General features: G+C 31.5%; 2 protein-coding genes across 2 annotated transcripts; both read right to left on the bottom strand.

Moving 5' to 3' along the window:
- Positions 1–5,468: 5,468 nt before the first annotated feature.
- On the bottom strand, positions 5,469–7,925 carry LOC144571924 (cytokinin dehydrogenase 7-like). Its single transcript, XM_078321318.1, has 4 exons — positions 7,294–7,925; positions 6,661–7,061; positions 5,903–6,168; positions 5,469–5,787 (listed from the first exon to the last, which is right to left on the bottom strand). Exons 1-4 carry the CDS (start codon positions 7,889–7,891, stop codon positions 5,469–5,471), a joined length of 1,584 nt encoding a protein of 527 aa, XP_078177444.1. The 5' UTR covers positions 7,892–7,925.
- A 13,328-nt stretch (positions 7,926–21,253) lies between these two features.
- On the bottom strand, positions 21,254–25,426 carry LOC144571555 (cytokinin dehydrogenase 7-like). The gene is made up of 4 exons (XM_078320886.1): positions 24,765–25,426; positions 24,138–24,529; positions 22,229–22,494; positions 21,254–21,626 (listed from the first exon to the last, which is right to left on the bottom strand). The coding sequence occupies exons 1-4, from the start codon at positions 25,357–25,359 to the stop codon at positions 21,269–21,271; spliced, it is 1,611 nt and encodes a 536-aa protein (XP_078177012.1). The 5' UTR covers positions 25,360–25,426; the 3' UTR covers positions 21,254–21,268.
- Positions 25,427–26,323: the final 897 nt, after the last annotated feature.

Genomic DNA, 26,323 nt, shown 5'->3' with positions numbered 1-26,323 from the left:
GCATGGCCTTGTTGAGGTCAAACGCACACGTCTTAGAACACTACCTGATTCCTTTGTGTTAGCAACTAAAGCAATTCAAGTCATCTACTTAAGTTATGCATCATATGATCTAAGTGATTGGATGGTGACAATAAAGATAGGACACAAACCAAATTGGGATCATCAAACAGTTAGAATAGACTCACACCCCTATATTTTTCAAGATGAGTGGTCGGGCTGTGATTACGAGATTTTGGATGGAGTGGAGTTAGATACACATAATGTTTTGATAGATCAAGGCATTCTAGAAGTGGTGGACCCGGTATAACTCGCGAAATTAACCTTATGTGTCAATGACATGGAAATAGATGATGAGACCGGGTATGAAATCGAAGAAGAAAATGAACCGATCAATTAGATGAAGCTGATGAACCATATGGATGTTATGTGTATTCATCCTTTAATTATATATGATAATTCGATTTAACTTTATTAATTTCAAGTGCAATAATTCTCACTAAATAATAGTTTTTTTTTGTACCAAAACCAAAATAACATGCTAATATACCATTTTTGTTATAATATGATCCTATAGGTGATGACAATGAAGTTTACAAACATCTGGACTTCGAGCGCAAATTAATATTGTCATACCAGTTTGTATTTTCATTTCGGCAAACATATAGCTTAATTATGAACCAAATTCCTTCCCAGTTTTTTTTTATTTCTAACTACTCCTTTAATTCCATATTTTGCTTAAATCTAAATTTGTGCTTGTTAAAATGCATTATGCATAATGTGATCATATCTGGTACAATTTGTGACACTTGTTATGCAATTGTATAACTCAATTAATATTATGCTTGAATTAATTAAGCTTGGAATTATTCATTATAAGTTATTTCATTTTATTTAACTATTTATCAATCATTAAAATTTTAATTTGTAATATATTATTTTTCAAGACTGTGGTAATTAATTTATTAGATTTCAGTTTATCAATCAATATTTTTAATTGGTTAAAGTGGAAAATAAGACCTGTAGCTAGCAGGGCGACCCATCTTATTTTCGTGGACATATGCACGGGTATAAATGACATAACAATGCAAACATAGATCGTTGGTCCCACATAGTATCTGCGAGGCTATTTTAAGCTTATTGCGGGGATATTTCAAAGTCAATAGCGAGGTTACTCTATCACAAGGATATTTGAAGACTCTCGCGAATTCATTGTTGTTTACCTCGCGAATACCCCCATCTTCTTGTTGTGAATGATCAGAATTGCGACATACATATCAAAAACTTATGTCAATGACCTATTAATAGAGATGCCACCTTTTACAGCGGATACGGCATCAATGGCGTAAGTTTTCACACACAAGCACACTGCGCAGGCAAAAGAACACATAGCAGCGGGGTATGCTTCATTGGAGAGGAACAACAGTACTACAGAATTGTAAAGGATGTAGTCGAGCTAGAATACTCCGGATCCAACAAGATTGTACTCTTTGAATGTACTTGGTTTGATCCAAAAAATAGAGTAAGGGTGGAGAAGAGGCATGGCCTTATTAAGGTCAAACACACATCTCTAGCTGTACAACTTGATCTCTTTTGTGTTAGCAAGTCAAGGAATTCAATTCATCTACCTAAGATATACATCAGATGATCTAGGTGATTGGTGGGTGAAGATAAAGATAGGATACAAACCAAACTAGAGTCATCAAACAGTTAGAACAGACATAAACCTCGACATTTTTCAAGATGAGTGGCTGGGTTGCCACTACGAGGTTATAGGGGGGAGGAGTTAGATATACGTAGTGTTTTAGTATATCAAGGCGTTCTAGATAGGGGCGGAAGTGGGATTTGAATATAGGGGGCTAAACATTATTTTTGATTCAGAATACTGTGGAATTGTGCAATTTTTCTTTGAATATTTTTTGTTTCTTGTTTTCTTCTTGCTCCGTTGTAGATTTTTTTTTTTTTGACACTTTTCTTGTTTAATGTTTTCTTCTATTATTTTTTGTCAAAATATGAAGTAGTGATTTGAAAGTTTAGGGCTACATATTCTTTAAAAAAATGAAGGTGTAGTTTTGATATTTGAAGCTTTTCTCTCCTGCTCAAGTTTGTCAATTGATTGGCTATAATATTTATTTCCATTTAAACCTTTCCAAGGGTAATAACTTTTCCTTTTTTTCCAATACTGATGATTAGGAAACCAAGACAGCGAGTATATATGGAAATGAAAAGGCAGCCTTCCATATTTGTTTTCTAAATTTAGCATTCAAGCTCTTATAAGTTTATTGTATTATATTGGGGGGGGGGCTAATATGTTTAAAAAGAAAGTCAAGGTTCAATATACTTGGTAAACAAATTTTAAAATCATAGGGGTGGCTTAGCACCCCCTTGCAAGTACTAAGATCCGCCCCCTGATTCTAGAACTGGTGGACCCAGAAGAATACACGATATTAACCTCACATATCAATATCATGAAAATCAGGGTTCTAAATAGCTAGCTATAGTGGCGCTATAGCTTTTCCGAACCATAAACGCTAAGCTATGAGATAAAATTGCGCTAACTCAGCTACGACCACTATAGCTATAATAGCTGACCGCTATTACCGCTATATGAGACCCGCTATGCTACATGGTTTTTTTTTTTTGCAATTTATATGGACTTCTATTCTTATTTCTAATGCTACATGGTCTTCTACGATAAGTATACTAAACCAAACTACATGCTTCTATTTTTATTTGTGATTTATTCTATCATTCTATATCGAGAAATATTCAAATACTAATTCTTCATTTTGATTACTCTTTTTATAGTATTCATTTGTAAAATTATTATCGTTCGTTTCAATTGAAAGCTGATTTTGATTATTATTATAATTATAAAATGTTTAAATATGTATATTGACTTCATTTACCTTATAAAATTAATTGCTCTTTGTCTATTATAATATGTAATACCATGAAATATAAACTATTAAATAATGTTACTTTTTGATTTTTTTTTTTCCTTCTTATTTGCGTAATTGATAAAAAGTATAGACTTAGATTAGTTGTCATTTAGTTGTTACATCAATTCTCTAATATTTATTATGTTAATAATTAGTAGAAATATAGAATATAAAGTTTGAAAAGGGAAACTCGCTATGTGTGATAGCTTCCGCTATAGCTACGCTATTCGCAATAGCTTTTTTTTTGTCTCCCCGCTATGCCGCTATAATCGCTATTTAGAACCTTGATGAAAATAGATGATGAGATCGGGTATGAAACTGAAGAACAAAATAAATCTGATAATGATGAAATAGCCGATCAATTAGAGAATGCTGATGAATCATATGGATGGTATGTGTATTAATCATTTCATTATGACATCCTTTAGTTACATATAATTCGATTTAACTATACTAATTTCAAGGGCAATAATTTGCTTTAGATAACATTTATTTTTACCCCAACCAAAATTACTTTCTAACATACTATTTTTATCAATCCTATAGATAATAACAATGAAGTTCACAAAAATCTAGATTCCAAGCACCAATGAATGTCATACTAGTATTGAAAATATATATAGTTTATGTACTTAATTGCTTTCCAGTTTTTTTTTTTATTTTTTTATTTCTAGGTACTCCTTTCATATTTTGCTTAATTCAAGGGTGTTGCTTGTTAAAATGCATTATGCATACTGTGGTCATTTATGATATCACTGATACACTTGTTATGCAATTGTATAACTCACTCAATTAATATTATGCTATGATTATTTAATTAAGCTTGTTATTTCATTATAAGTTAATTCATTTATATTTATCAATCAATTATATTTTAATTTGTAATATATTGTTTTTTGAGATCGTGTGGTAATTAATTTGTTACAGATTTCTGTTTTGAATTTTCAGCTTATCAATATTTTTAATTGGTTAAATAGGCAAATAAGACCTGCAGGAACACCCCTACTTACATGCCCATATTGTTCCTGTGGACATACACATATGTATGGGCATAATCGATAATTGATTTGTTAACAGTGCACAAATACGTGCTTAATCGATCGATGGTCTCACATATTATGCGTGAGGCTATTTTAAAACTTACTACATGGAATATAGAAGTAAGGCTACGGTGTTATGGGTTGCATAGAGGGCTACGATGCTACGGCTCAATATTCGAGCTTTCAAAATCCTTCTGTCGATCCAAACCGTTCATCTTGTTCTTCATATTAATATGTGTTTGGAGACCAAATTTTACATTGTTTGGAAATTTTTTACTATTTTTTTAGATAGGTAGAAAATCAAATATCTGAATGGTGCAGAATTTTTTAGATCAAGTGATTTTTTATCTATCTAAAAAAATAGTAAACAATTTTCAGAAAATGTAAAATTTGGCCTTCAAACACATATTAATATGGAGAACAAGATGAACGGTTCGGATTGACCGTTAGATTTTGAAAACTCGAATATTGAGCCGTAGCACCGTAGCCCTCTATGCAACCGATAGCACCGTAGCCTTACTCATATAGTAGTCAACAGTGAGGTTGACTCTATTCGCGGGGGTATTTTAAAGCCTCACGATCTTTTTCTGTTTTACCTCGTCAATAATGCTCCATTAATTTTTGTAGTGCACTGCGCGCTCAATCATGAAAAGAAAGTAACATTTATTTCAATAATTTTATTTGTGTTTCATATATGTGCCTTGATTGAATACAATTGATTGAGATCAGTTACTTTGGTTTGAAGACTACTTGTTATAATTAGGCTGATCTGTTATACATCTTTTAGTTTTTCATTTATATATTTTGCTTTGATATGTAATTTGTAATATGTAAATCTAAGAGAGAATTAAAAAAAAAAAAAAAAAACTTTCTCCCTTATTCTTCTTTATACTTCGTCGATATCCCACCTAACAGATAATCAAAGGGCATAATTTTGACTTTGTACAGAACCGATGCCATTTTTTTGACTTAATTATTATCTAGTAGATTTAATAATACACTTAGAGAAACGTGCATGGAACAGGGTGGCATGGAAAAGAGTGAACTTTTGAATTAGATAATAATATTACAATTCTATAGTTGCGTAAGATGATTCTCAGTTTACAATTAAAAAATTGAAAGCTAAAAACAAAATTCACCCTGCCAGGTGATCCCAGTTGACTTTCATCTCTCTACAATTAATAGAGAAGCATGTCAATGAATTAGTTAGCCGAAGGGGTGAGTAAATAAATTAATACCCATCCTAATATAATTATAATAGTGTAAATATTTGGAAGTTTACTGTAGTAAATGACGATGATCTTTTACCATCAGATAAACAACAAACCATATTAATTAGAATCTAAATATAATGGGTTACAATTTCTGATCGCAGATCTTACATGATAGAATGAGAAAATAAATTATTTTCTATCTTGTCAATTTTGATAATAGCGACAGATGTATAATTGCAACAAAATTATCTGAAAATTTTCTAATCAACTAGTTGCTATTTAACTTGTAGTACACTACTGGAGACCCATCTAAATATTTGTTGTCCTGGAGACATGAGTGCTTTGGGATCAAACTTCTTCTTCCTTGACACAAACTTGCTCCATTTATTGCCAAAATGTTTTTGCCAATCTGCCATATTTGTATAATGTGGCAGATACTCTTTGCATCCTAATTTACTATTTTCACAAATGGTTAATATTTTTTTATTCTCATTTTCCAGAATTTCTATGTCATTTGCGACCGCTGACCAAAGAATGCTTACTGCATAGAAAACTTCCTCAGTTGGAATCACTGCCGACATTTTATCATCCCACCTAAAATATTGCAATTTTCTAAATTAGTAAAATCAGTGCATAAATTTTAAAGGAATAATGTAATCAAACATAATAATTCATAAATAGTATTTTCGATGGAACTCAAATCGCTTACTTTTTTCTGTTCATCGGATAGATCAAAATAAGACCTGCTGCTTTGTTATCTTTCAAGGTACCCTTAAAAAATTTTGAATCAAAATCAAGTATCTTTGATTTGGGCACAAATAAAATGAGCCATGGATGAGGAACCAGCCATAATCCAAGAGACCTCAGAAAGGTCTCTTCGTAGTGCACTCGATCAAGGAAATCAACTAATGGTACGTCTCGATTGAATGCAAAGCCAGATTCATAGTGTAACTCTTCCAGCAACAATGTTACATTCTGTAAAAAAGCATCACAATTATCATTAATAATTTATATTATGCATGCAATCATCCGTATGCAGACTTTAATCTACAAGCATGGAAATCCATTCAACTAAATGGTGGTAATTATTAGCAACATATGTCATCAATCTCAGATAAAATCATGGTACTGACATGTATCATGTCATTGCAGATCTTCATTTTTAGCTCTCTTCTTTCTTATGTTCTCTGATTTTCTTTTCTGCAAATGTGTTCTGTTTTCGTTTATCTAGCTTTCTTATATTTCTGATTTCAAAATTTAGAAATTGGGATTTAAAATTGAGACTGGAATTTGTTAAATTTTTCATATCTATGGCTAAAGTTGCAAAAATATCCAAATCTTGCATGGTTAATTCAAAGAAAGTTTATGCGACATACCAGATGAAACTAAAATTGACATGTCAAAATAAAAATGAAACAGAAAATTATATTTGCAGGCGTGCCAAAAAAACAGCAATAAAATAAGTACCTCTGCCACTGAGGTAGCCGAGCTATAATCGTAATATGCTGCACCTTCAAGAAGATATATGGGCCCGTTATTTCCGGCAGCAAGCCGAGTTATCTTCTCTATGTCACTGTCCGAGAAGAAAGATGACTTTATTCCAGGAACTTGCACCTCGCTCAATATAACTTGGCCTTCTACGAAGTCAAACCCTGCCGGTGTTTTCTCTAAGGATATCAGCTTCTCCTGATCCCTCGTGAATAGCTCCACGTCTGTGTAAATAAGCCGTACCCATCGTGCCATTTTCTTAGCGGGCTCAAGTGCGATTCGAGCCTTAGTAATGACTCCGAATTGACCCAAACCTCCCAATGCAGCATAGAATAGATCAGGTTCTCTATCTCTAGAGCATGTGACCATTTCTCCAGTTCCTACATATTTCAGTTAGCAAAAAATACTTTTGTTAATTGTCTTGATATTAAAAAAAGAAAATATTTTAATAAACTGATCAATCATATCGATCTCTCTTATTTCAACCTCACTAGCATGTCAACAAAACATTAACACTTTTTGCTTTTGAGTACATATTGTCAAGGTGCAACTTATATATTGTTAATCCTAAGCTTAGCTTGTGTCTTTTCAATAGGGAGATTTTTAATATACCTGTGATGACGTCCAACTCATACACGTTGGAAATCTGTGGACCATTCCTGAATGCTTGGCCTCCAATCCCGGCATTTGATATTGTGCCGCCGACCGTTGGATACAAATAATCAGTGAATACACGTGGCATTAGACCGTGTTTGAGTGTAGCATTGAGCACATCAATCCAATGCTGCTCCCCACCAACATCAGCATAGGGGATGAGTCCATCAGTACTCACAGTTACACGGCAGTCATCATGGCCACGGCCTAGCGATAGCATGTCTATAACAATGCCATCTGGGGCAAACGTCTGACCATTCATCGAATGGCCCGCACCCCGTGGTGAGATCGTGAAGGACTTCATGGAGGTATAGGAGAAGCGTACCAGCATTGCTATGTCGTCTGGAGAAGATGGGTATAACACAGCAGCAGGGGAGGATATTGACAAGTTGCCAAAATCAGTTGAGAATGATGACGTGGCGTGGGTACCTGTGGAAATCTTGGAGTAAATATCTAGGGTTTGTAATTCATTGAGTTGTGATAGAACAAAGGATGTGAGGTTGATGAGTATTGTAAGGGATAGTATGATCAGAGAACTTAGTCTAGTAATCTCCATTGATGTAATTAAACTGTGATAGAGGCGCTAGGTTGTCGACCCTTAAATATATACTAATGGGAGGAGACTTTGGGCTATGATTGCGAAGAGTACTTGATTTGAATAAATTTATTTATGACCTGGATTTAAGCTCTCATAAGTTGATTGTCAATAAATTAAATCATTGATAATGTCAGATCTAGGTGTACTGTACTTAGCTGCGAATTCGTTCCATCGAGGCACGAAGACTTTAATTGTCAAATAGTTAAGGATATAATTTAATTAATCCCTCTATGGTCAAACTTAGAAAATTAAACCTCACTACTGTTCAGATTTCAAAGTATTATTGCTTAACCAACAATAATATAGCTCTATTTTAATTAACAACAACAGCTCAAATTATTATATATCTTCCGAATTCTAAATGTAGAAGCACGTATAGTGCATGTTAGTTGTCAGTTGTCGCCAGCAAATTAATTTCTTTTCTAGTCAAATACCCATTTCGAAATAATTTATGTTATATTTCAAACATGTATATATAAACTCCAGAGAATTATTATATTTTAGAAATGAAATGGACTTTTTTGCCTTCTTTTAAAAAAAAATTCAAACATGTATATATGTTATGCGCAGAAACGTGCGGTCAACTGAGAAATTGAAATGTCCTGCACGTAACAAATTCGGGTCCAAATCAGGTTAATTTGGTCATTTCAGTCTTGGCATGGTATTTCCAACAATTCAATATTGTGTAAACCTGTATATGAAAAGTCAACTTCTGGTTTTGGTTGTTTCTTGCTTTGGTTAATTCAGGAATCACATAATTATATTATAAAATCTTGTATGTTTGGGTTAGAACTTAAATGCATTTTGTTACTTTGTATTTATGTGATTCTTACAAAAGTCGTTGGAGGGATATGATAGATCAGATTTGTTTTAGATTTTAGTCTAGACCGTCTTAGAATTACAGGTCACACCAGTGTTTGCTATTGTCAGGTTCAAATAGTAAACATCCAAATTAGATCAGACTATTGTCTTGTCTCAAGAAACAAAAAATCGAAATAGCTTATCTTGGTGTCAAACCAATTTGCATTGTTGACCTCCAAAATTAAATCCTGCTCTGGTTTGGCAAAGTTCGGATTGGGTATTGTCAGAACATAGTTCGGATTGGGTATTGTTGACCTCCAAAATTAAATCCTGCTCTGGTTTGACAAAGTTCGGATTGGGTATTGTCAGAACATAGTTCGGATTGGGTATTGTTGACCTCCAAAATTAAATCCTGCTCTGGTTTGGCAAAGTTCGGATTGGGTATTGTCAGAACATAGGCCCAATTCGGCTGTGTGTTTGGGCTGCGTGTAATAGCACAAATGAACTCTGTTTAGTGTTTGGTCCTGGTTCAATGTTCCGAGTATATAGTATATTTTTTTCTCTTCTTCTTTCCAATAATTTAATGGTAGGCTATGAACAATCATCGTTTATAATTTAACAAACTAGAAATTTAAAATTATAAATCCATCATATATTATTTGAATATGATGCATATCAATTTTATTTAATTTGAAATATAATAGTAATTCATGAAAACCAACAGATATAAATCTAGGTAATATTTACTTGTATAATACTATCATGTAACATAACTTCTAAACCAATATATTAAAAACATGACGAATCACAGAAGGTTTACAAAGAACTAGTAGGGTACTCTCTCAATTCTGTTTTCATTACTAACCTACGCCACTAGTGTGGTAGGTCCCTTCAATGAAGGCGAATGTGTTGCCCTCTTTGGGAAGGTTTCATAATGCTACTTTAATGGAGTCAAATTTGGAACAAAGTAAGGTTTGTAGGACAGTTACAACAAATTCGTTATTTGTTAAATATTTCCATGGTTCATTAAATAATTTTCAAGAGTGAGGTTATGTTACTATGCATAGCGCAGAATGGTTTGTACTATGAATCAATATTTATGTTTTAAAATTTCAAATAGTCGATCTAAACCGTTCAACATGTTCTCTGTATGAAAATAATATATGATGGAATTATAGACCATTCAAAATTAGTGATTTTCTTAATATCTAAAAATTGTAAAATAATTTTGAAAAAATGTAAAATTAGTATGCAAGTATATTTTCATATGGAGATCATGTTGAATACTTCAATTTCATAGCCTCACTCATTTTCAATTTCAATTTAATTTTACAAGCACTTAATTTAAAATTATGAAAAATCCATTTACGATACACACACACATCAAAATTGCAATTGCCTGATATATTTTGTAGTTTAAAATTCTTAAATTTTGACTAGTGATAATTTGAGTTTGTTCCAATTATTTCCTAATCATTTTATATTAGGGTAGAGCAGGGGATATGATAAAAAATACAGAATTGATTAATTAAGTTCAAAGTCAAGGTGCTCAACCAAGTACTTCGAGTTAAAGATTGAGAGGCAATTTCCTATACAAATTTAATTCGTGAAAGATACACAATAACACAATATATTATCGACTGCAAATTATATTCAATGGCACCGACACAAGAAAAGTAAATAACAAGAAAACATATCATCATTTGCCGAATTTAAATATAGAGTAGAACTAGGGTGTTCTTAAATTTATCAAAGTTCTTTGTGAATTCAACTCTAAAATTTATCGGATTGACTTCATATAACAAACAAATGTTAAAATCGATCTACCTTATAGTGATGTGGTCTACATGCAAAGTTTTTAAATATTTTTAATTAGTTTTATATAAAGTCAAGTGGTAAAAAAATATTCAAAAAATAAATAAATTAAATCAAATTACTTTATAAACATTTTAATTTTGACCGCTTAACTTTATACTAAGTTATTTTTTAAAATTTTAAAATTTTACACATATATGCATGACTCATAAGATAGATCGGTTTTAACAGTTTGAATTCGTTATTTGAAATCAATCTGATAGGTTTTAAAATTAAGTTCACATAGAAGCTTCATAAACTTAAGGACACCCTAGTTGTACTCTTAACACCTTTTTTGGATGGAGAGTAGATGAAGGAAGGAGAGGTGAAGAATAAACATATTTTATATCTTTGTGTTTGAATGATTAATGAGGAAAAAATAAATTTAATTTTTCTTTTCCGTCTTATTTGTTGTTTAGTTGATTAAATTTTAGAAGGTTAATTAGAAACTCAATAACTGTTGTAGAGTTGTGACAAAAATACTTGTATTATAAATATATATGTAAGATGTAGGATTAGACATTTATGTTATTTTTTCTAAAAATATTTACAAAAGTATTTATTTTCTTCTGTTACATCTCAAATTGAGAGAGAAACTAATTGTATTAATTACAATGATAAAATATTAAACCTTTCACCTCATGTACTCTTCACCTCCGATATAATCTTGTCAACCAAACACAATTCAACGAAAAATTTTCTTTTCTTTCCATTCCCTCCATTCCTCTACTCTCCATCCAAACAAGGTGTAAATATATTTGTACATCGAGCTAGTGTTGTCCTTGTTGAATTAATAAACTTAATTTAGTATTTTGAGAAATATCTAAACTGTTGTAAGAAAATATTTAGGAGATGAGTATTCTAGAAAGTTAGAGGAATATCCAAGTCTAGAATGTTCATGAGATATATCTAGAAAATGGATAAGGATAGGAATATCCAAGTCTATGTTCAGAAAGCTAAAATAAAGTGAAAACATATTTTATAAGAACAAAATGATGAATCAGACTGAAGAGCAAAACTAGGGTGTGATGTGTTCACTAAGAGGAGTTGGTGAGTACATCTCCAAAAGACTATCGGATTAACTTCAAACTACGAATTCAAACCGTTGAAATCCAATTACTTTATAAGTGATGTATGTACATGCAAAAATTTTCAAGTTTCGAATTCATTTAGTACATGGTCAAGCGGTCAAAAAATAATGAAAAAATAATACATAAAACAATTAAAAAGTTAACTTATAAAATGTTCATTGTTTTGACCGCTTGACCATCTGCTAAAAATATTTGAAACTTAAAAATTTTTACATGTACATACATCACTCTCGAAGTACTTGGATTTCAACCGTTTGAATTTGTAATTCGAAGTTAATCCAATAGTCTTTTAAAGATGTGCTCACCAACCCCTCTTAATAAGCACATCACACTGTAGTTTTGCTCCAAACTAAATACATCTGAACACATGTATTATATATAGTTTAATTTGAAGTTTTAAACGCAGGAGTTCAGCGCCTATGTCATCGTCATGTATTTAGAAAATATTTTTTCAAGTATTTATTCAGTTATGTAAATGCCTGAATACATCTCATTTAGAAAATAGTCTGACTAACTTAATTTGTGAAAATAAAAATATTGATGTCAAATTCCGGGATATAAAATAGAGCCGGCCATGATCTTAATAAAAATGTTGATGCATGTCATGTACTTCCACTGGCAACAAATATATAATTAACATTATTTTTATGCTCAATTATACACATACTAATAAGAAATTAGTTCCTTGAGTGTCTGACCTTCAACTTCATGAGCACTTGCAAGTCTCTTTTGATTGAGATATGCCAACTTTCGCCTTAAAATTCAGAAAATTATAAAATTTGGTCTCCAAGCAGATATTAATATGGAGAATAAGATGAACGGTTCGGATCGACCGTTTGGATTTTGAAAACTCGAATATTGAGCCGTAGCACGGGAGGCCACTATGCTATCCATAGCACCCCAGCCTAACTCTATATATATAATAGATGTTGAAGTGTACTGAAGCTTTTTAATAATAAAAAAAAGAATTAAAAAAATTAATTATATTTTCAAAAAAATTATCATTCGACAAAGATGTTCAATGAATTATATTTCCTCACAAGACGTCAAAGTAAAGAACCCTCAATCATAGATTATCTTTTATCATAATTCTTCTGTGTAAGGAGTAAGGACCAGCTTTTTTTTGGAGGGAATTTCAAGTATACCTCTCAAAAACTTCAAAATTACGCATTTTCTCCTCTAAACATTAAAATTACATATTTTCTCCTCTAAACTTCAAAAATTTACATATTTACGCATTTTATTGTCTTTTATATTAAAACACATTTTAAATTTATAAAATATCTATTTTACCATTCTATTAAAGCATAAAACGTCCATCTGACTCCAATTTGAATCTGAAAGTTCCTCTACCGTCCTAATTGCTTTTAAGATTTGTGTGCGCTAGATCAGCACGAATTTTTGAAGCTAACACGCACAAATATTAAAGCAATGTGCACAGATCTTAATGCGATGCACGTAGATCAAATTTTCTTTGAGATCCGTATGCACTAGATTATCACGAATCATGAAGCGAACACGTAATATTATTATTGCGATGCGCGTGGATCCGACGGTAGAGAAATCCTTCAGATTTTAATTTAATTTCAATGGGGTGTTTTATACTTTTAATAAAGGGTAAAATAGGTATTTTATAAATTTAGAATGAGTTTTAATATAAAGACAATAAAATGTAATTTCAAATTTTAAAGGAAAAATTATGTAATTTTGAAGTTTTTTAGGATATACCGTATACGTGAAATTCCCCCTTGTTTTATAACTTCCAGTCTCCTGGTAAGGAACAGAAGAAGGCGCACAAGAAAACAGAATGGAACAGTTTCGGTACAAGCGCTAGAAATGTTATGACTTATGACATCTTCCAGTCTTCTATGTATTCAGGGCCGACCCTGACCCTGGACCCCAAAGTCCAAAAGGACCCCAAAAAAAAATATTGCATATGTTAAAAGCCTAAAAACATAATGGATTAATAACTTCATTTTCAGATAGCCGACGGGGCCCAACAAATTTTCTAAGGTTTTTCGTTTCTCGGCCGAAAAGAAAGAATCATAAATTCCTAATCCTTCCTTTTTATTTGTTTTTCCATTTTTTTCGTTTATTGATGAAAATTATTTCTTCATTTTGGAAACCTACCTATTCAACCAACCAATTCAACAGCAGTCGAAAATTTCTTCGCTCAAAATATTGAAAACCTAGTTCAGCTTTAGGAATAAAAAAATTGAAATCTAGTTCTGTAAATCAATAAACGAGGGAAGAAAAAAAATTAAGAAATCTATTTCTTCTCAACACGAGCAGCGGTAGTGATGCAGCAGTAGCGGCAATGACTGGACTGGGTGAGACAAAGCGGCGGACCGCAGCCTTTGGATTGGGCTGTCTCTGCCTCACTATCTAGGTTCTATCCTTCTATTACTTTATTTTTAAAATTTTTAAATAATATTTTTCTATAAAATATGCATCAGGTAGTGAAAAAATAAACAAAAAAAGAAATGTAGAAGAAAAACTAAAACATCATTGTATATGTTTATTTTGAGGGGTATTGGTTTTATGTCATCCCTATTTTATATGATTTATTGAAATATTAATAAAAAAAATTGTATATATTAAGATCTCAAATTTTTCTCTCGCCGGCCTCAAAATCTTCAGGACCGGCCTTGCATATATTGTATATATGAATTTTGTAATATACATCCATTATAATATTATCTCGTTTTGTCTGTGCTAAAAGCGAGTGCCCAAGGTCCGTCAAATTGTATGAAAATAAATAAAAATGGCAAAGTTATCTCTTTTTTTTTTTGGAAGGTTAGTGGCTTAAATGGCAAAGTTATCTTGAAAACAATAGGACATTAAAAAAAATTATAACAACACGAGCACCCAATTATGTTCCTATATATCATGGGGTAAAAATGGAGTATATAATATCGGACTCGTATTCGAAAAATTCGATATGAATATCCAATATTTAAATATCTATGTAGTTAGAGATATAGATATGGTTTTACATTTGAATTATATGTATTCAAATAACAAATATATATACTATACATTTTAATATATATTATAAAAAATAATTATGTTATTCATCATTATAATTAGATAAATATTAAGAACTTTGATATTTTTTAATAATATTTATATATTATTTTAATAAATATCTGATATGTATCTGCATCTGTATCCATGTAATATCTGTTATGTATCCGTATTCGAAAAATAATAACATAGATGGATATAATTTTACCATTATCCGCTCTATATCCAATCCGTTTTTGTCCCTGATATATATTACTAACAATTCAGATTCTCTTGTTGTTTCTGCCAAATGAAAATTTTGGCCTTTAATTAAACAATTTTTGCAGGAGGGTTCAAATATCTCATGTTTTTTTTTTATTATATCTCGTATATTTTATCTTTATTTACAAAATTTAAATAATCTATTCAAGATTTCAATCCAATCAACATGTGATGTGATTATTACAATACAAGTAATAAATCCTAATTTACGCTCAATTCGGTTGCAAGTGTACAACCTTGTCGAGTAGTACTTAGGGATCGTCTCCACAGGGACAAGTTGGAATATTAACTCTAACCTAACAATTTAATTTAGTAAAAGTGAAATAAAAAGGGTTTGTGTTTGTTCAAGTGGTTTGTTTGATAGTGATCAAATTGAATTAAACTAAAGTCTTAAGGCGAAATTCGATTTTTCAACAAGAATGAGAAATTATGGTTTCTTAGGGTTCCTCTCCACTAATGTCATGACTAATTGGTTTATAGATTTTGTTCTTATATTTATGAAGGCACAGTTGGATGTTGTAGGTACAAAGTGATATCTCTATATTAATACCATCTTTCAATTAGAATAAACGTCACATCTCGGTACTTGGCTACTCTAATCTAAAGTCATTAAGTTCTTACTGTCCCAATTGATCTAGAAAACTATCTTTCACCTCTCGGTAGTTGGCACAATTTTCTAAACTATTAGGTAAAGCCCGTATAAGACAAGCGTCACCTCTCGGTACTTAGCCTATCAAATACCCTATTCCTTATGGTCTGGACCTAATATTCAATTTCTCAATTGCAAATACCAAATCCTAGGGTTTCATGTGATTTCGATTAAGTCTTCATAAGCAATTCAAATAAAGAATAGATCATAACAAAGAACAAGAACATATAAACTAAAACCAACTAAATCATAACAAAAGTTTCAAGTACAGTCCTAATCAACCCTAGAAAAGCCCTTAGCCAGTCATGGCTAAAGCACAAATGAAATCAAAAGAATAAGGGTCTGATCGGAATGAAAGTGTAACAAGAGTTCAATTCATTTCGATAGAATAGAGTTGAAAAGAAATGATTTGGAATTGAATTTTAATGATCAGAATAGTTAATTCTAAAAGAAGAATTGATTTAAAGATATGTTAAAAAGGTTATAATATTCAATTTATTTACTGTGTATGCCATTATAATTTCTTTGTCATTTTCATTCTCATTCGCATTTATTTTGAGATACATAAATGATAGCATGTACTAGATAATCAAGATAACTGTTGGAGATATGTAACAAAACCAAAGCATTGGGAGATTCATTTTTCATGTGCACATAGCATAGATATCATGTAGATTTGCGAAATTTACCCTGTATTTTTCTTTCTTCTCTACTGAGCAGTTTCTGATGCATACCAGAAAAGAGAACCAGTTATTTACTATTATAGGATAAATCATGAGTTGTAAATTGTGATTAGTAATTCAATAAAACAATCAACTTAATTATTTTGCTATTGACTAATAATATTACCAAACCAAAAAATTATTCTAATTTGGTACGATCTTACTTTTATTTGAATAATTTGGCTGTTGAAATAAGCCAAATAAAACAGAAATTTCTATAGTGTAATCCTTGTAAATCCTAAAAAATAATACAAATTTTGTTTTAAACCAACTTCTCTAATCTCTTGCTCTGAGTTTTTCTTATGATGTTAAAATTACCCCTCTAATCGCATCCTGGATGTGCAAGAAAGGAGCTCTAAATGGGAAATAAAATGGCACCTTCTTGTTCGTTGTTGTACATGCATATTGGTGCAGAGATTCTCAGATGGACAAGTAATGAAGCCCACCACTTTCCTCGTGCACCTTCCTGATCTGTCTTCTATCTTGCTAATCGCTTTCTTGTCAATTTCTTTTTCGGAAAAGATAAGGGTACAAATGACATTTCATCTCAGAAAAACGAATTCTCACCAAATACCATTCTTTCTCCCGCGATTTCTCAGCGTGATTTGGGGCTGTTCAAATCCCGTCGAATCGTCTCTATTCCCGTCTCATTTGACACTCCGATCAGAAAATTCACGAGAAAGAGAATTCTCTTTCTCGTTTGTTGGGAGTGGACTCCGTTCCGATCAGACCCTAAAAGAGTTCCCAAAGGAAAGAAATTAATAGAACCGGTTGATCAATGATGTTCTCTCCTTCCTTCTTCTCTCTTCCTTGCTTTTCCTTGCTTTTCCTTGTTCAAAACTAGAAATTCTGCCTAAAAAACCGTCCTTAATCTGTTCTACAAATCCCCTTTTATAACCCCTTGTAAAACCTAGAAATAACTAACTAAAAATAGAAAATTCGGGCTCTGAACCGACCTATTTGCGGGCCGCAATAAAAGTCCTTGCGGGCCGCAATAAAAGTTCGGGAAATACTGTCTGGAAGCTGGCTCTGTTTGATAATGTTGCGGCCCGCAATAACTTCATTTCAGTCCGCAATAAATGTGAAAGATGCTCCAAATTTCGTGTTGACTTGCTACAGGTCACCCGTTAAGCTCCAAGTACTTGATTACCTGCAAAATAAACATAACTAGGGAAGTAACTTGAACTTTTGGACATTTCTAACCTAATCAAACCTAATTTAATCAAAACTTGGCTTAATTTACATAACAAACCCTAGGTTTCAATAGATACAATTTCGGCTTATCAACATGATACCCATAATAAAATGTGCTTAGAAGCCAAATTTTTTTTTTTAAATGTTTATTATTTTTAATATAGGTACAAAAACAATGATTTTATACCTAAAAAAATAGTAATACATTTTCAAAGAAAGATAAAATATGAAATTTGGTCTCCAAGCATATTTTTATATGGATATCATGGTGATCGGTTTAGATCGATTGTTTGGACTTTGAAAATGAAGATAAAGTTTATTAGATATGAAAGACATGATGCGCTTAAACCCTCCTCTTTATGCAGTTCAATCACAATTTTATGATATATCAAACAAAAAAAATTGTCCTAAATTAGTATCAGACCTTATTTACTAGCATATTTAAAAAAAAAAGGGTGTATTTTAAACTAAAATATTGATTTCAGGCATGCATCTTATAAAATGAATTGGGAGCGTGCATAGGGGTGAAAACTGAGCGGATTCGGAACATATAATGTTAATACTATATCCGTATCCGTCTTTCAATGAACGGATATGGCTACAAATAGTAAGCAGATATCAAAATTTAAAACTAAATCCACCTTAAACGAATATGGAGCGAATAATCTACGACTACTGATTGAAAATATGGATACAAAACGAATAATTATCAGAATAATTGAGTTATACATTTTAAGATACAAATAAAAATATGATAAATAAAAAATAATATAAAAAATAAAAGAGTGTCTTGTTGTTGTCTTGAAACAAGGGCTAAAACAAATTTAATAGAGGCTAAAAGCATACTACAGTCACATACTAAAATCTTAAATGAAAAAGAATGGAGAGTGAAGAAATAGAGGTAAAAAAGAAAAAAGAAAAAATAGCGCTATTGTTGCGCCTTCATTAGCGAAAAAGAGATTAAATTGGAAACTGAATCGTATTATTATTTATCCCACAACCAAGACTGAAATAAATAATTATATAGCAACTTCTATCCGGAGCAGTAAAGTCGGAGCTGGTTGGGAGCAATTTCGGATCCGGATACATCCGGATATCCACTCTGTTTACACCTTGATGAAACTAACTGTATCGATATTTGCCATTATTTCACCCTATGCAAAAAATATTCATATCTGTATCCATAATTATCCATATCCGTTTAATCCAAATTCCGATAATCTCTTAATACGGAGCGAATATGGAGCGGATTATTCATATTCGTTTACACCCCTGCGTGCATTTACAAGTTAATGGTACTTTCAGATAATAGGTCCATACTAAAGGCTTATAGTAGGCCCATTAGTTCTGATAAAGAGGCCCATATATAATGTTTATAGTAAGTTTATTGTATTATTGAAAATTATATAACAAATTTGACGCTATTGGTACACTGATGATTTCTTTTACAGCACAAACATGGAACTTTTTGGTCGAAACAGTTTTACTCCTAGAGGTGTTTATTGATTGGTTAAATTAAGATAAAATTGAATTAAAATTTATTTAAGAAAAAAATTATTCGATTTGTATAAATATAAAATTTATACCAATCAATTGAACGAAAAATTGAATCAAATAAATCGAATTTTAATACAGTTTATTCAGTAAAGTCAATTACTATAATAGTACAATGTCTTTTATTGTTTGTCAAACATACAAAACGACGGGGAAAAAAAAAATTTGATCAGACTCAATTTGTTTTTTAGAAAAGGTTTATGTCCACTATATTTTGTCCACCATCTGTTCACAATCTTATCCAACTCCCGTTCTAACTGTCAGTCCCCACCTTCTTCTAACGATTTCCTTAAATAAACCTTCCTTCTTCACCAGCAATTCCTTTTTACAAATTTTCGATCTCTCCGCTGACTCTTTTCTCTTCTAATCTCTCTCCCCGTTCTCTTCTCTCACCATTCTTATGGATTCAGATTTGATCTCGCCCCGTTTACACACTAGCTTTTGCCTTGTTTCTTTTGCATCCAGACCTGATCTCGACAGAAACATACTTTCTGCTATTTTCGAAATCTCTCTTCCGATCATCAAATCATCACATCGACCTTTACTTCTGCCTCTAAAACACCATTGCAAGATCGAATATGAAGAATCGATGCTAACTCGGTCGATAATGGAGCAAGAGGAAGAGAGGGACGAAGGTGCCCTTGACAACGACATTAACTTGCTCAGAGAAGAACGGTCTGGAGCATAATTGGGTTATTTTACAGTATTCATTTTGTAGTTTTACAGTATACAAGATTCAATTTTACTGTATACAAGATTCAACCCAGTGAACATATTTTGTTTGTGGTGAACATATTTTTTGTGTGGTGAACAGATTTTTGTTGAACAGATGATGAATGTATGTATAGATTTAGAAATTTTACAGTATACATGATATTATTTTATGATTTATATTTTGAAATTTTACAATATACATGATTCTTTGCAGGTTGTAATTTAAGCTGAAATGTAGCATTTTTTACATTTTATCTTACAGTATACATGGTATTATTTTATGGTTTACATTTAGAAATTTTACAGTATACAAGATTCAATTGAAAATTTACAGTATTATTTGAAAATTTTATAGTATATAAGATTCAATTTTACATTATACAAGATTCAATTGAAAATTTTACTTTATACAAGATTCAATTTTACGGTATACAAGATTCAATTTTACAGTATACAAGATTCAACTCAGTGCATACGCTAATAACTAACTCTAACTGCCAATAACCGCTAATAACTAACTCTAACTACCAATAACTTCCTATAACTGCAATTTCTGAAAGTACAGTTTGAAAGTACATTTTTTTTCTCGTTGCAATCTTTTTCTAACTATCATAGGACCACTTCAAATAGTTGCTGGATGTTTTGTGATTAACTGATATATTTTATGTGATATATTGTATAATTATATAACATGTAGAAGTAATTTTACAGTATTCGCGTAAGTCAAAGCTGTGGACAAATGGTGGACAAAAGGCTGTGGACAATTAGACGCTTCCTTTTATTTTTGGTTTGTATCAATTATTACAATACGTTAGTTAATAATATAAAAAATAACTTGCAAATTAATACAAAGCATGAACTAATAACATGTTAAACATTCAAATAAACTATATATATACATCAGAATTGGATAACCAATTTGCTAATTTAATTTTAATTTTTTCAGTGATTGGATAACAAATTTATGAGCAAAAATATTGTTATGAAATAATTAATAAATATTATAATGTTATTGTTTAATCATTTTATTTAATTATATTAATAATTATTAATAAGAATAATCGTACTGATATTCAGCATTTTATAAGAAAAATAGAATTTTGCACAACTAATCTAACAGTACAATTGAACACATATTTCAGCACATGCCCAAGTACAAATTACAAACTTTTTGTACTACTTACATGCTTGCTAAGTCTTTTTCTTTACTCTACAGTATATTTTTTTTACATCTCATTTTTTTATAAATTATTTAAGTTGAAATATATGATAAAATTTACAATATATTATTTATTTAATTATTTAGTTAATTTTTATTATTTTAAATAGGTTAGAAATTTAAAAAAATACATGTTTTAAAAATATATCAAGATTTCCACAATTAATTACATGGTACGACTGAACACTTATTTGAAAACATTCCCATAAATTATCCCCTGCATACCTGCATCCATAAGTTCCCACTTTTTCAAAAGTGAGTTCTCATCTCCGTTAAATCCCATCCCGTACATTCCTGTAACAAACGAACGGGCTCTAAAGGAGTAAATATTTGTTGACCGGGAGACAAGAGTACTTTTGGATCATACTTCTTTTTCCTTGAAACAAACTTGTCCCATTTATTGCCAAATTGCCGTTTCCAATCTTGTTGATTTGTAAAATGCGGAAGATACACTTTGCATCCTAAGTTATATTCTTCACAAATGCTTACTACTTGATCATTGGCATCGGTTAAAGCTTGTGTGTTGTTTGCTATTGCTGTCCAAAGAAGGCTTGCAACATAGAAAATTTCCTCATCAGGAGTCACCGCTGACATCTTATCATCCCACCTGCAATTAATGTTTCAGTTGAAAAATCAGTTGAGGTTATCTATCTATATCCTCAACGCTCCCTCGAGCACTGATACGAATATCAGTATGTCATGTAAAATTTGTGTGCACAAATTTTTATGCATCAAAGAGAATGGATCATGCACAAATTATGCATGATTCATATTTTTCGATGCATTACAATTTATACGTGATTATTTATTTTGGGTGCAATAAATTCCGTGTTCGTATTGGTGATTCTCAAATGTGTTTGATGGTCAAAATAAGTGTGAATCTATACAAAATTTAATGCATCGTGAAGAATGAATCATGCATAAATTGAAATTGTAAATATTTGTTCAATTTATAAAATATGCGTATGTTAGTGGACCTCTTGCAATCTTATATTAAAAAAAAAATTAATTCGTCGTAAAGAATGAATTATGCGTAAATTTAAATTTACGCATAGTACAATAACTTCATAACACAAAACTCATACGCCCAAAATCAACATTGCACACAAATATTTGTGCAAACTTTCGACAATTCTATGATTTAGAGTTTAGACATATACTAGAAAATGTCCTAAAAATATTATTTTAAAACAGAGATGGAGAACTTACTTTGCTCTGATCATCGGAAAGAGTAAAAGAGTGCCAGCCGCGTTATTTCCTTTCAAAATACCCTTAAATATTATTGAATCGAATTCAAGTACTTTCGATTTGGGCACAAACAAATCAAGCCATGCATGAGGGACCAGCCACTGCCCAAGGGGTGTCAACTGAACCTCTAGATAGTATAATCGATTAAGAAAATCAAGAAGTGGCATGTCGATGCTGAATGCATACCCAGATATGTAGTGTAACTCTTTCAGCAAAACCTTTATATTCTGTCAAAAATATCATCCGATTAACACATACTTAATTTTTACAGTCATGGAAAATTATCATCCGATTAACACATCCACTAACGTGCTTCCTCTAACATCTAACAATATATTTTCGGCCTCTAAAACCTATCGAAACGGCTATAAATTAAAACAATTCAGACCAATTTTCTTAACGAGAACTTCGTTTTCATTTGAAAAAATTTAATTTTCAAATTTGTTGACTTGATTGGGGCCACAAAAGGATATAGTGCAATAAGATGCATACATAATCTTTCGTATTTTAACCACTTCACTTGATAGTAAATAAATTTGAAAATTAAAAAAAATTATATGAAAACGAAGCTCTCATTAAAAAGATTGATTTTAACAGTTTGATTTTTTTGTTTAAAACCAATTCGATAATTTTAAAAATTAAAAATATATTATTAAAATAAGCGCATTAGCCGTACTATAAGAACAAAATTGACGGACCATTAAAATTGTGTATTCAATTCATATAACATCGATCAGAATCTAATACCATATTATATTTAGAGGAGGGTTCAAATGCCTCCATTTTTTAAAACTTTAATAATTCAAAATTTAAAACTTAAAAATCAAAATAAAACCGTTGGATATGATCTACATCATTTTATCTATGCACATGTAAAAAATTATGACATTTCAATTTTATTTTGATTGTTATCAAGAGCTTGTAAAAAATGCACTAATTTGAATGATTTCTAGACGTTGATTTTTGGACTTGTTGATTCACATAAAAACAAAATTGAAATGTGATAATTTTTAATGAGCACATAGAGAAAATAACATATATAGATTGCATATAACGGTTTTATTTTGACTTTTAAGTTTTAAGTCTTGAGTTATTAAAGTTTTAAAAAATAGAGGCATAGTGAAGGCACAAAAAATGAAGGCATTTGAACTCTCCTCTTATATTTATGTGCAATACAAAGCACGATTCGTTCAATCATTAGAACTTTCTTTCTTGTTGACGCGTATTATTTTGGATGTGTGTGTGTGATGCAAGAAAATTATTTCTTGAACCATGATAACGTAAGAAAGGAGGAATTCTATGTATACTCCTCAAAAACTTTGAAATTATGTGTTTGCCCCTCTAAAATTTATAATATCATATTTACCTTTCTAAATTTTAAAAGCTCAAAAATTTATTTCATTTTCTACTCAATATCATTTTAAATTTATAAAACTTATTCCAATTTTATTCTTTACTAAAAAAATATGTATAATGTTGAGTAAGAAAAATATCTTGTACTTAATTAGTTTCTGAAGACAAATGGTTCATTTACCTACTTCTGACGTACACACAGTGACATTTATATATACGTGTGTGTGCGCATCACACAAGTAAGATACTGAACCATCCCCCTCACGTCTGGTTAATTAGAAGATTGAAATGAATACTTTATAAAAAAAAAAATTATAAAGAGTAAAATGAATATTTTATAAATTTGAAATGAATTATAATAGAAAAGGTAAGAAATTGATAAATTTGTTAGTTCTTGAAATTGAGAGGTAAACATGTTGCTAAGAATTTCAGAGAAAGAATACTTAATATCTCGAGATTTTTTAGGGGTATACATGAAATTCACTTTAAAAAAAAAGGGATTATTTTGAGATGTTACTTGATCTACTGACGCGGCCGTCGTATCATTGAAGTATACAGCAGCATCGATTAGGTATACTGGCCCACCAGTTTCATTAAATAACCGAGTTATCTTTTCTATGTCGCTATCCGAGAAACCTGAGCGTATAACTTGTGCCTTGCTGAGAAAAACTTGTCCTCCCACAAAATCGAAGCCTGATAAATCGTTCTCTATGGATATCAACTTCTCCTGATCCTTCATCAGTAGTTCCACGTCTGTGTAGAATAGCCGGACCCGTCGTACCGTCTTTTGAGCTGGTTCGAGTGCGATTCGAGCTCGAGTTATTACCCCGAATTGACCCAGACCTCCCAAAGCACCATAGAATAGATCAGGTTCCATATCTCTTGAGCAGGTTATTGTTTCCCCAGTTCCTGCATCCATATTCCAATTAATAACATATGTTCCTAGTATGTTTTCAGAAACTACATAATTCCAAAAAAAAAAAATTCATCATGTTGTTCAGTTTTTAAACTAAAACCGGCATATCACTTTTATTGCTTCTGCGCAGATTTTCAATGTGCAACGCAAGTTCTTTATTATGGAATTTTTGGTTGATTTATGTGTCTTTTGTTTCATAGGAATATACAATATACACAATATATGTACCTGTAATCACATCCAATTCATATACATTGGATATCTGGGGACCATGCTTAAATGCTGCGCCACTAATCCCCGCATTTGAGAGTGTGCCTCCGACTGTTGCTAACAAATAATCTGTAAACACACGTGGCGTTAGACCATGTTTAAGTGTCGCATTTAGCACATTAATCCATGTCTGCTCGCCGCCGGCATCAACATAGGGGATGGGGCCGTTGCTCACAGTTATGCGGCAGTCGCTTTGGTTACGGCCGAGTGATGGCATGTACACTAGAACGCCGTCTGGAACGAACGTCTGGCCATATGTTGAATGTCCTGCGCCCCTTTGGGAGATGGGGAAGGGCTTTGCGGACCGATAGGAGAGGCGTATTAGTGTGGCTATGTCATTTGGAGAAGATGGGTAGAAGACTGCACCAGGGGTGGATTTTGACAGATTGCCAAAATCAGTTGCAAATAATGACGTGTCATTGGGATCGGTGGATATTTCCGATAAAATATCTAGGCTTGGTAATCCATTGTGCTGTGATAGAACAAAGGATGTGATAGTGATAAATATTGTAAGAGGTAGTATGATGAGGGAACTCAGTTTAGTAATCTCCATTTGCTGTGAACTGTGATAGAGGTGCTACCTCGATCGGGGACACTAAAATATATATATACTGCCCGGAGGAGGACTTTGGGCTATCATTGTCTTTTGTTTTTTTTATCACTGGCTATCATTGTCAAGGCAGATATTTCAGCAGATGTTGATACGACGAAAGTTGAAAGTTGAAAGTTGAAATTTGAAAGCTATAGTTGTTTCTGCAACAACGAAAGATACACTCAACGAAAAAGAATTTTTTTTGGGGGGAGTGTATCTTTCGTTTTCATTAACTAATTTTTCAGATATTTTAACTTTTATTTAACTTTATTCTGCAAAAACCAAAATTTAAGCAATTTTGAACAAAATATATTTATATATGTTTCGAAATATGCAATAGATAAAGAGGAGGGATCTAATTACACTTTTTTTTTTATGACACCAGATTACACCCTATATTTTTAAAATTCAATAATTGATTTAAACTGTTCAACAAGATGGATATATTAAAATGTGCTTGCAGATCAAATTTTACTATTTTTTGAAATTTTTTACTATTTATTAAGATGGTTACAAAAATTCAATGGTCTGAATATAGCGATTTTGTTAAATACTTAATAAATAGTAAAAAAAATAAAAAATGTAAATTTGATTTGCAGACACATTTTAATATATCAATTATGTTGAATTTGGATCGACTATTTGAACTTTGAAAACTTTGTAAATAGAGAGTATAATTCGGTGTTACCAAAAAATATGTAATTGCTGGATCCCTTCTTAGAGAGAGGTTAAACATACATAAAATCTTCCAGATTTCACTCCAAAATCAATATCGAAAGTGAGAACATAATATCTTCTATTACTTTCAAATTTAACTAATAATATCAGTGTTCTAAATAGCTAGCTATAGCTGTGCTATAACTTTTTCGGACCCTAAAAACTATGGCGCTATGAGTGATATATAACTAGCTATCGGTGCTATAGC

The sequence above is a fragment of the Carex rostrata genome, chromosome 19 (assembly GCF_964058835.1).
Source record: "Carex rostrata chromosome 19, lpCarRost1.2, whole genome shotgun sequence".
Taxonomy (NCBI): Eukaryota; Viridiplantae; Streptophyta; class Magnoliopsida; order Poales; family Cyperaceae; genus Carex; species Carex rostrata.
This window is presented reverse-complemented; position numbering and strand designations above follow the sequence as displayed.